Source organism: Centroberyx gerrardi, chromosome 9, assembly GCF_048128805.1.
Source record: "Centroberyx gerrardi isolate f3 chromosome 9, fCenGer3.hap1.cur.20231027, whole genome shotgun sequence".
NCBI lineage: Eukaryota > Metazoa > Chordata > Actinopteri > Beryciformes > Berycidae > Centroberyx > Centroberyx gerrardi.
In genome coordinates, this window is record NC_136005.1 from 18,797,388 (window position 1) to 18,809,922 (window position 12,535).

The window sequence follows — 12,535 nt, forward strand, 5'->3', positions numbered from 1 at the left end:
CCCATCTTAACTCAAAATCCATTCCAATAAGTCAATTGACAAAGCCAGTAGTGGGATGACAGTGTTTCAGCAGGGGGAAGGATTGGGGCTTTAAGAAAAGGTCAGGGCAAAGGATATTAGTGATGTTTTGGTGACAGCAGCAGCCAGAATCAATGAAGCTCTTAAAGATAACTTCTTTGATAATTCCAGGACAATCTTGTAATCCAGTGAGATTGTCTTCCAATCAATCTCCACTGAGCCAAAATCCAGTATACAACTGACTACAGTGAGCTCTCTCTACCAACCCAGCTCTGTCATACTGGACAGAGTGCTGAGTGCCGTCTCTGCCAGACCTGAGAGACGAGAGGTGACACTCGATGATTCACCAGTGAGGAGGTCATGGGGCATAAGAGGGACTGGATCGATCCCTGGCCACGCCTCCTTCAACAGACAGGACGCTCACAGCAGGCTGAATTTGGCAGCACATGCAGAAATATAACAATTTCAGCACACTAAAACTGAACCATACTGATTCTGATGAGTAGTGCAAATACAGATCCATAATTGGTCAATTTAACTTACATCACTCATGTCACACAGCATTATGGGTACATTTGTACTCCACTACTACATTATATAAAGAGATTGAGTTTGAGATTGGGTCATTACAGCAGCAAAGAAAAGAGATGTAGGTTGGAGAACAAAGAGTAAAAATAGTAATAATGGATATAAACATAAAATAAAACATTAAACCAAACCAGATTGGATCGACTCTATGATGTTAATAAAACGGCTCATCCCGCTTACTCAAATGTGGTAATAAATAGTACATTTAGATTTTTAAGTATACTGATGTTGGAGAAGTGTTCGCCTACTAAACCATTTTCAAATTCAGTATAATGGCAAAGTCTACTGATAAACAGGTACCACACAGAGTAGCGGAGTATTTTGGGAGAGCAGACAGACGTCTCCAGAGCTGCGGCCTGATGCAGTCACAGCCTAGTGGCCAGGCCTGACTGACAGCTCCACCACAGCTGACAAAAGCTTCCTGCCTCTGGAGGCCTCTGAGCCCTTTAGCATGTGCTGCCAGGCAGTAAGGACGCCTGCCTCTGTCTCTCTCGGCTGGGTGGCTGCTTGATGGGAGTCTGCTGCTTTAGAGGCAGCAAATCTGGCTCGGCTCACTCGCGTCCTTCTGCTGACTGGAGCCACTACCATGCTCGGTTTCATCTTTCTAATGGCCCTTCACCTCCAAATATACTGCTGCTCTTCCTTCATAAGGTCAAACTGGATCTCTCCAAATCTAAGTAACCAGACGCTAGATGCTTAGACGAAAACAATTACACGCTATGATATATAGGTATAAAATCCATGGCTTCATATATCAATTCATTTGTCCTCGGATGAGAGAGATATCTTCTGCATACCCGCTCTTATCTCTGCATCCTTACTGGGCAAATCTAGAATCCGTTCCACCTCTAAGCAGCAGCATAAACACTATAAATGAGGTGACGCACACAGCATTTTAATTAACACTCAAAGGTCTCAGGAAAAAAAACACTTACAGCCCTACCTGTCTACTGAGCCAGCCATGAAGAAGAAGTGACGTAAAGACACTGGGGATCGGGGGACAACACACACAAACACACACGCACACACACACACACACACACACCGAAGAGAACACACACATTCAAGAGAGAGACTGGGCTTTGGCTTTGATCTATGGCTACAAAGCACAGGCTATGGCACCCATAACAAAATCATTAATCCACTATCTGAAAAAACAAAGAGCTGGCTGTAAGAAGGGAATGAAGAGGCTTGTTTTCTGGACCCAGGGTTAAGTGGTGTATATAAATGGCTTTGTTTTACACAGAAATAACCCATCTGATTCCTCGCAAGCTGCTATTATCATTTGGGGCACAGACTGTTACAATCATATGGGGCGGAGATTGACATTAAAAGCCTTAAAACATATGGAGAGATTAATAAATAGGCAGATGCTGTCTGTCCAGCATCTGTCTGCCCAGCACGCTGTCTGTCCACTTAAAATGGGAGGCCATGGATGAGAACAGAGAGCGAAGAGAGCTCTCTGTCCCTTCAGCGCTCATCACCATTAGGCCAGTGGTGGAGGCCATTTGTCTGGAGAACCACGTTTCCCCAATGCTCCCCAGAATGACTGCACATAGTGCTGACTTCGACGGCTGTTGGATTTCACAGGCATAATTTATCCAGCTGCATTCAGGCTGAGAGTTACAGCAGTGGCCTTGGAGCAAGACAGGCCACACACAACCACAGAGGCCCACATTCACCAAAGGTTGTGATCCTTACGAGTCTGCTGCACTCTGAAAATGATCTGGGAAATGACTGCGTCCCATTTACTATCCATGCATTATGGGCTTCACTTATGAAGCAATTAATCTACAGCCCACTACAGTACTTGTATGATATTGTATCCAAATAGAGTTATGAATAAAATCTAAACAATAGCCCAGTGTGATTTGAGGGACAGTAAGTGTTTACAATATTGTAGACCGACAATGGGCTTCAAAATATAGCATCATCTCTCCATTCTGCTGTCAACTCATGCTAATTCCTTGCACAAGTCTTGAAAAGGTAGCATATTCAACAACAACTCTCCACTTTTAACAAGAGAGAATGAGTGGATTAATTTGCTCTCCCACCACTAAGAATTTGTTGGTGTATGAGAGGAAGATGCTGGGTAAACAGTTGTTAATAACTCTGCTCCCCAGTTGGTGAGAGTCCAGAGCCAAGCTTGACCAAATATAAGCTCTTACCATAGCAATTTGTGAGAGTAAGTTGATGCCTAAAGAGACATATCAATGCATCATGGAGATTCAGCAGCTTAACAACACAAAAGACATGAACCTCAACAGTCAGTGTGAAAAGTCTGGCTTTGTATTCATTCATGACTTATGAATGTACAAATATAAGAGGATACAGTGGCAATTGTGAAAGCACAGCATCACAGAGCGATGACAAACCATTTAATCCACTCACAATGTGCCATCCAAATCTCATTACAGCACAGCACAGTATTTGTGCGCACATCGAAGAATGGAGAGGACTTGGTCTTTGGGGTTAGCAGGATGCAGTGAGGCTAAAGGAAGCAGGGCTTTGTACCATTTCCAAGTAAGCTCCAAGGACACTGATAATACGTCTTTGAATGAGAATTAATTGAATAAAAATGGAACAATGTTTTCTAACATGTACAACCTTCATTTTATATGTAGCAAATACAAACACAGATACAAAAATGTTTTATGCTCTCCAAGCTTTGCAACTCTATTAATAAAGTCACACCCCTGGTGAGCCAATCTTAATTCTGTGAGAACATAATGGAGAGAACGAGAGAGTGGAGGTGGAGGGAAGTAGTGAGGAAAAAAGGAGGAGGGACGGCTTAGATCAAGAGCTGAGGAAATCTTTTGGGACGTGCCTCTGTTGATGTTTCAAAGGCAGAGCCAGATTAACACATGGGTTTATGGGACTGAGGCCCCAGGTCCCAAGCTTTAGAAGGACCTGAAGTTCAACAAAGTTATCTCATACGGTCTCCTAACCTTTAATGTCATTATACACAGGTGCAATCAGGCTCAGTGAAAAGGGAAGACTTTAATGTTTCTTAAATTACCCTCCTTATGCTGCATACACACACACACACACACACACACACACACACACACACACTCACACAAAATATACATGTGTGGGAGGGTGGAATGGCTTTGTGATTTATTTTTAATTCCTTTTTTATTACTATATAACTAGCTACTTTTTGCAGAGAAAGCAATAATACTGTACTTTTATTAAAGAGCTTTATGAGGCAGCAGAAGCATGCAAAGCCCTCTGTAAGTACGGAAGCAGCATAAGCAATATCCTGTGTTTAGGATGAGGAGAGAGATTAGGCTGCAGTGGGGAACAGGGCCTAGAAATAGTAATAGCCTGAGGGGCCACAGTGCTCTTGATCTTACTCAGTTCAAAGGTGCCTGATTGAACTTCCATGTCAGCTATAGCACTCCCTTACACACACACACACACACACAAATACAATCATAGCAATTTTCTTAGAACTCTACTTCTTCCATTATTTTACTTATTTACCAGTTACAAAGTGCTGCTTTGACGACACATTCATTCCAATTTTAAATGTGACATCCTGTTACATCCATACAAGCAACAAATTTTGCTTCAAAATGTATTTTTTTCTTTGATCGATGTACAGCTGTATGTTTCACTATGGGGGGAAGGCGCACACAGCACACCATCACTGATCAATTGACAAAAGACAGAATTTTCACTCTCAGTGCCGACGTTAGCACCTACCTGATATGTGTTGTCAAAGCTGTCATACATGAACCGTGTGATCAGAGACGTCTTTCCAACTGCAAGAGAACAAAAAGACACAAGGCATACAATGAGAGACAAGCAGCATCAACCTATTGCACTCAAATACTCAATCAATGTGGCAGTGGAAGTGGTGGTTATGGTTGCTGCGGTGGCTGTGACTGCTACCAAGGGAGCTCATTACTGGGTGTGAGGGTGACCAGAAGGTCGTCAGTGACATCAGGTCCAGGTGTAATTACAATGCTGTGGCTGCTGGCATTACGTCTATTCCCAAAACACACATGAAAGTTTCCATTTAACATATTACATGGGGAGAGAGGGGAGATGAGATGCATAGAAACTGTAAATTATCTGTCAATGGGAAACCTGAGGGAATATTCTAGCACCTTTTCAGTCAATTGTTATTTTATTCGTATGTCCCTAATAGTAATTTCCCAGATACCATTCCTTTACAGGCAGCGTTACATAGCTACACTTTTGCATAAAGAAGAATATGTACAGTATCTACATCTGACTTTCAATTCCACTGATACAGGCCTCAAGGTTTCATCTGAGGGCCCTCATCAGGTTTTGCTGATATATAGAGTTGTGTGTCATCTGCATAACGGTGATGTCATGCCTACAGATAATGTCACCAAGTGGAAGCATGTAAAAGGAGAAGAGTAGAGGACCCAGTACTGAACCCTGTGGAACACATATAGCCCACTAACATACAGACTGCTTAATATAAATCCCTAAAGAGCGTAACAAATCAATGGCCATTTAGTAAGGTAAAATAATGATATTTGGTTGGCTTAAATTTTTTTACATGTACTGCATAGTGAACTAATATATAACCTGCATCACAGAAGACATCTTGTAAAGTAAAATAGTAAAATAATTTCTTGACCATGTTTCTACACGTCCCATATCACTGACATATAGCCTGCCTCACAGCCCTAAATATAACACGTCAGTGGTCATGTGTAGCATTTAGTCCAGGAAAATAATGAATTTTAATGTAAAATAATGAATTTTTTGACCATGTTCCTACTATCCCCTTAGAGCTGGTGGCCATCTGCTTAAATATGACACATTAATGACAACATGGTGTTGAGCTGATGAGTCTGTAGAGATTGTTTCTGGCCTATTTGCTCCCACCAGACACTTTGCAATTTTTCTTTGATGCTTTTATCAGAGAGGTGAGAAGTTGTTTGCCTAAAGGCAAGAACTGTGGCCTGATTTTTTGATAATGTAGAACATTTGTTCACACAAATGCATGCTTTCCAACATGCTCAGCCCACAGGCAGCCTGAGCTGTGGCGTTGTGTGTGGAATGAAAAGGGCAAACTCTTGTTCCAAGAGATTCAAACTTGGCCGTCAGTGTGCTGCTGCACTGTAATTCAGCTAGCTCTATCTGCTGGTATTCTGGCACACTCTCCATATCCTGCAAATAGCTTTGTAGAAATAAAAAAAAAGAATTTCAAAGTGTTGGAGCAGGGTACAATAGTGCACTGTGTGTGGCAACTTCAACCAGTATCCCCCCTAACCTGCAAATAGGCAAACCAGAATGAACTGACATCTCAAATTAATATATGGACAGGATCAAAATTTGTGGCAGGCGAGATCCTGTCTGTGGTCCTTGTTTGACACTTATGCTCTAAAAGCATAACAATCCTTGTAATAAACTGTTGGCTGTAATAAAGGAAAGATTTGCACTTCTGGCTCCATAAAGTATGTCAAAGAAACTGTAAAACAGTGATATTGTATTTGTAATTGCATTTAACAATACAAATTTGTATAATTATAACACTAACGGCTTGAAAATCCACTCATAAGTTCAGCGAGCGTTAAGTACGCCATCAAAGTGAAGCCAAAAAGACAACTGATGCTGCCAGTTCCTTAAAGCCTGCTCAGCAAAAATGAGAAACCATATTGGACAAGCCTACGTACAAGCCAAAAATTTGCTATTGTTCCACACTTTCTCTTGTCATAGTGTGTACTCCATGAGAAGACCACAAGTCATTTAAATGCTAATTTCCCCCGAAGACACAAAACTGTCAAATTTCACAGAAGAAGGGGACATAAACTAGCAGGGTCCATAAACCATTGTATTAAGCCCCTGAGAAAATAAGAGATTGTGTTTTCTGCTTCCTACCTTTTTGTTCAAACAAGTCATTGCTATTCATTCTGTAGCTAACTGTTAGATGTGGTGCTTTGCTCCATGGAGAAGTATTCCATGACTAAACAGAATCACTGAGACAGTGGGTTATGGTATGTGACTGATAAATGGCTGGAAAACAACTGCCTAATTTTAGATCGGTTCAATAATTAATTTATCATTTTAGGTGCATAAATATTATTACATTACAGTTAATCACTTGTACAAAAGAGGGATGGCTGGACATGGTGGAACTCATAAACTAAATGATAGATGGCTTATGGAAGAGTGTTGTTTTCAGATTTTTCGCGGTGGTTCATTAATGAGGGTGACTGGAGCAAAACAAAAGGAGTAGCCAACAGGAATCAATCTGATCCTCTTCTCTCATCCATTTACCAGCACTGTAGATGGTTGGCTGAGAGCCCACATCTTATATCCTTCTCTAAAACTCTAAAACACTTCCAAAGTGCTATGATTATGGCCAATCAGGCTAACACTGGCAAGACTCTATACAGCTACTACAACAGTGCTGACTACCATATAGTATACTGCCATTTACACTGCATATGCTATTGAGTAGACCCAAGTTACATCTACTCTTGGTGCAACAAGCAGAGATCCTTTTGTGTCACTGCCATGCCAGATTCCTTTTCATAAATATTTGTGAAATTTAAATTAATTCTTCATGTAATGGAAATATAATTGGGCACTCAATCAAAATATTGAAGCAAAGGTTCAGACAGTAAATATAAACTGTCTTTAATTTATAGTTCACCCAATGGGTGAACCAGCTGCAATTAGACAGTATGTCTAATTGCAGCTGACTGTTTATAGACTGTTTATAGAAAGAGCTTTTATCAGGCGGACTAATTACGTGCATTTGTGCCCTCACTGGGCTCCCATATCTGCAAGGCAGGATCTGATGCATAGCCTACTGATTATGCTAATTGTCTCATGCTAATTTATCAATACATCATCTAGCTTATTTAGCTGAAGATGTGTCTTACTTTATACACACATGCCAACAAATTCAACACGTTCTATTGATTCAATCACGTTCTATTTGGAACTGAAATTCCATCATGTCTGGTCAAGTGCATTCCAAATTTTAGTTGTCTGTAAAAATTCGCAAAATAAACACAACTCTGGCAAAACAAAGTAACAACAACAATAAAAACAATCATAAATCTCAATTACTGTCTTAGATGAAAGTAACCATGACGATAGCATTAGCACACTTTTCTCTGGATGTCTACACATTACCTAAATCCCATTGTAGAGGTACATTGACCTTATCATGTGTTTCAATTCCCCCATACCTGCTTCACCTTTTGAATATTTGTTATAATCTTTAGGGAGATAAAGAGGTGGGATTGGAGGAGATACAGCTCAAAGCTCAGAGCCTCCAGTTCAGTGTTTAACATCATGAGAGAGGAGGACATTCAGAGAAAACATTAGGATGGAGAGTCTTATCCAGCATCCTCCCTGCTGACTCATCCCCCCTCAGCCACTACGCAACCTGAGACAGAGCGCTCCGTGCCTCTCAGTCATTGTTGAAAGCCTCAAAAGACAGGGACAGAAATTAACCCTTTATTTCTGCCTCGAATCGAAGCAGTATGTTGGACTGTACATAATGAACAGCAGCTAATCCTGAAGGGACATCCAAATTCCTTCCCCAGAGAGGAAAGGTATACTATCAGTCTTTGATTTTGCTTGAGTGTATTTACAAAACAATCACATAATGGATAATGAATTACATAACTCATCCGTCAAACCAAAGCATTACAGGGCTACAAAACATTTCCTATTCCAACCGAGCTTCCTGGTCTTAAGAGGCTAAATCACAGAATCATGTGTGTTACTCGGCTTTTGTCAATATCTTGATATGCAACTGGAATAATGTCTCCAGGTCTGTTTGTGTTAATTTAATTATTACGGTCGAAGGGGGAAGCTTAGTCGCACTCACGGCTGCAATTATTTAGTGAATTTTCTGCAAGGCAAAAAAAGACATGATTAAGGAGGCAGGTTTTTGATTATATCTCAGAATAAGCTCCTCATTTCCGAACATTTCCCCCCATGAGGTCTTCATCTTCTCTGCCATTACCACTTAGTTCTATTTTAGAGATATGATTGAATTCAAATTATTAGAAGCTTTAGTCAAAAAAATACTAAAATCAAATCAAATGCAGCAGCAGATAACAAAGCAATAACCTCTTTGCATCCCGGTCATAATAGAGGTACGTTGAGTTTACAGAGAAAGCTCCCACGCTACTGCAGCTTATTACATTTCAAAAGGAAGGACAAGATTCAACTACATGAAGTTCAACCATAATTGAAATCCACTGGCTATGAGTCAATAACAGCCGAAAGCAAAACTGATTAAATAATGAGTGAAAGGGCTGCGTGAAACTCGCTCATCCCACCCTTTTAATGTAATGGGCAAGAGGATAGCTCAGAGAGTGCTTATCACAAATAGGAAATACAAGTTGCACAAAGGCCAGTGGTAACGACACATAAAGTATTCTCAATCTTTGAAAGAGGTCGACTGTATTTGTGTCAAACAACATAACATAAAATGTGTATACACACTCACTTGTGTTTATGTATGGTGTGAAAGCAATGATGCAACACTTATTGATAGGTTTCAGTGTTTGTTCAATGCACAGACTCCAAATACCCTAAGGCTATCTGTGCAAAATCGTCTCATCTTGACATCTGGGGTATTCAATATAGCTTTTTCTTCAGGGTCTGGCACCTATTGATTGCCATTAAGCTCTAATTAACGTGGAGAGTGTACTTGCCTTCATCAGACACAGAGAAAGTAACAAGGTCCTCTTGCGTAAAAAAAAACAAGTCCAAATAATAGGAAAAAGCTATCCACCATTCACAAAGGAGGATCTTTTGGCATCTATACCATACCAGTAGCCCAATTTCTCCCAAACCGCCTCCATGTATGGCTCTGTGAAGCTGCTCACCATCCAAGCTAACCTGCGGCTGTGAATAAAGGGCCAGTGGGTTGTTGTGAAAACAGCTCATCTAAGCCCTGATCTGCTAACAGACTCAAAGCAAGACCTCCATATGCATATGCTAATGAGCTCCTCTTGTGCTACCTTAATTAGTGCCTGTCTGGACTGTGGAGGGACGGGACGCTACATTGGTTGTTGGGATTTGTTGGTACTGCCCAGCTTAGGAGCACAGCCTTTGAAAAGGGAGCAAGCATTTGGGGGATTGTCACTTGCACTTACAAGTTTGAATTACAATGGTTTGGGATAGGTGCAACAATTACCTTCGTCTTACCTCTAAGTTGCAGTATATGGAATTCTTTGGTGATTTGTGTTGATGTTTTTGGTCAAATAGTTTTTACTCAAAACTTAAATGACTGTGCTACTGTTCCAGGAGTTTTTTTTCTTTCATGTAGCTGCAGTAGGGGTTAGAGAGGATGAATTTATGACAGAGTTATGTAAGGCATTTAAATCATTAATGTCCTAGCGGAGCATTGTACGTGGACACGAGGACATCATCATCTATTTAGACTTGCAGTAAGATGAACTCCACATGCTGATCTGGCATAGAAATAGGAAGTACCATCTGACAGGATTGTAAGTGAGTAGAGGCCTGTTGTTCAAGACTTGGAGGACTTATGTTATTCATTTGTAAATTAATTATGACTGTGTCTGTATTGGAAACTCACTGATGTTTTGTTGACTTTCCCATCATAACATTCCCATCATAACACATATTTGAATTGTTTTAATACAGTCCAGCTTTATAATGTTACTCTCTACCTTTTTTTCTTATTTTCTTGGAGACTAGACTGTTCAGGATGAAATCAACTGTGTCTGTATTTAATGATTGAACAAAGATGTTTTCTGTCCTCAATGCACATGCCAGTACTTCGAAATGTAACATCCAGGATGACATTTAGCAGATGTGCAACACCATCACCAAGAGCTACCTCAGGAGGCCTCACACTACTGATCAATTATGTAGTCAACTTATAGACAGCTTAATGAAAAGCAACACAGATAGGGGATTCCTGCCTAGTGGGTTTCCAATTACAGCCTGTGTTTTAATGAAGTCTCAGCTTTGTGTGATGCTTCAAAGACTTTGTGGTGCGGGTAAGCAACATGAGGGCCAATTAACAGAGAGAACGGAGCACCTGCTGTTGCAGAACCTGCACTTTCACCACCAGGAGTCCACTGAGGACAGTCAGGAGACATCAGATCAAGGCATCTCTTAAGAGTTCGCAGTGCGATTTTGTGACACGTCAAAGGGCCCGCACAGTGGGGCTCATTTTAGAGGAGGCCCCCTCCTGCCATTTTTTAACAATGCCACTGTGAAATGGATTGGTTAAAGGAACAGTTTACCCCCAAATGAAAATTCACTTATCTACTCACTCTCTTGTCAGTTAAAACACCGGTAAAGTTTGTATGTCCACATGGCAAAGTGTGTTAGCTGGTGCAGCTCCATGTCATGTCAGAACTGGTTCTTTCAAGTTCCAAAAAGGGCAAAACATGACCATGCAATTACTCAAAACAGCTCATGCAGCATAATCCAAGTGTTTTGTAACCAAACAATTGCACTGTGGGTCCAACAGTTCAATATTTGCCTAATTATCTCATAGATTTTCTGAACTCTATGTTATTTTAGACCAAAATCATTCAATAAAGCATAGGAACTGGTTGTATTGAATGGTTTGACCAAAGTAAGTGTCCCTTTGAACATAAATAACTTTTGATGCCAGAATCAAAAGTACTGCACATGAGTCCCGTTACAGAATTTCTAACAATGGCCCCACTGTTTATTTGCTTCAGCAACCAATGGACAGTTGTTTTAATTAGTCCAGCTATCTTATACAATTATGGCTGTATGATCAATTTTTATATGGATTTGAACATTGGAAATGTGGACAAGTCCAACCTGGCTTTTATTTGAAACAGGCCTTTATTTGCCAAAACATTAAGATCATATGTCTGAATCTTGGTCTAAAACAGGCTAAGAGTTTCATCCTGAAGAATAGCATCATTCATTTATATGAAGCAGGCATTTCAGGGCCTTGAGGGCAGTAGGCACGTGTGTGTGTGTGTGTGTGTGTGTGTGTGTGTGTGTGTGTGTGTGTGCATTTACAATAGCTAAGAGGGAGAGAGAGAGAGAAAGAGACAGAGTTTTTTTCCAGGACAAACTGTTTGATTAGAAGAACATTTTCCAAGGGATGTTGAAGGCTTTCAATATCTTTCTATCTATCTTTTTTGTCAAATTCTTTTTGATTTTATCAACAAAAAAAAATTCAGTCATCTGCAGTAAGGAAAAACACTGAGCAAGTACAAGCTTTTTCAGGGCATCTAGTTGGCTTAGGAGTTAGTTATAATGGCGCTATAAACTAGATGGATTTCCAAAAACGCATATCCTTAGTCCTTATGTTATTGACCTCAGTCTAGTCTAACTGTGAAAGTCAAATTTGCAGGAACTTACCAAGCTATTATGGTTGATTCTGTAAATTAAGTATATATATAAAACTCTCACTCTGATTCACACCTTCATTTCAGCCTTCCTCTGCTCAGGAGAGCAAATTAACTTTGGCATGACTCCTGAGCTCAGTCTTATTTACTCCACACCATCCAATTACAGCATGTCTTTTCTTCATCCTTGTTGGGTAAATGAAATTAATTCTAACAATATATCATGCATTCATGCATGATTTCTCCCCTTTTGTCCAGCCATAATTGAATGTCCTGTCTCCAAACCCTTCTCACATGTTCTTACAAATGAACTTCCTTTCAGATGGTTATTGATCTACGGACTAGACAAAAGGATTGTTTTCTCTTCCTGTGATGTCTCCCCACCTGCAGTAATAAACTTTCCAACCAACACGTCTTGCAGAGCTTTGGAAAGCTGAATAATTACTATGGGCCACATTTGTCCATCCAGCCCCGAAGCTGTGCGCCACGCAGCCAGGTAAAACCACTGCTGAGTGGTCACTTGGCAGCAGGCATCATGGAATACCCTTGAGGACATGGCAGCCAATCAGAGCATGCCGAGGCTTCCTGGGCCCGACTCC

General features: G+C 40.6%; 1 protein-coding gene across 1 annotated transcript in view; it reads right to left on the reverse strand.

The window, feature by feature from the left end:
* rab6ba (RAB6B, member RAS oncogene family a) overlaps positions 1-12,535 on the reverse strand; it is a 56,387-nt gene that overhangs the window by 24,310 nt on the left and 19,542 nt on the right. The window contains exon 2 of the mRNA XM_071926210.2: positions 4,318-4,376. Within this exon, the coding sequence (XP_071782311.1) occupies positions 4,318-4,376 (59 nt within the window). The remainder of the gene's footprint in view (positions 1-4,317; positions 4,377-12,535) is intronic.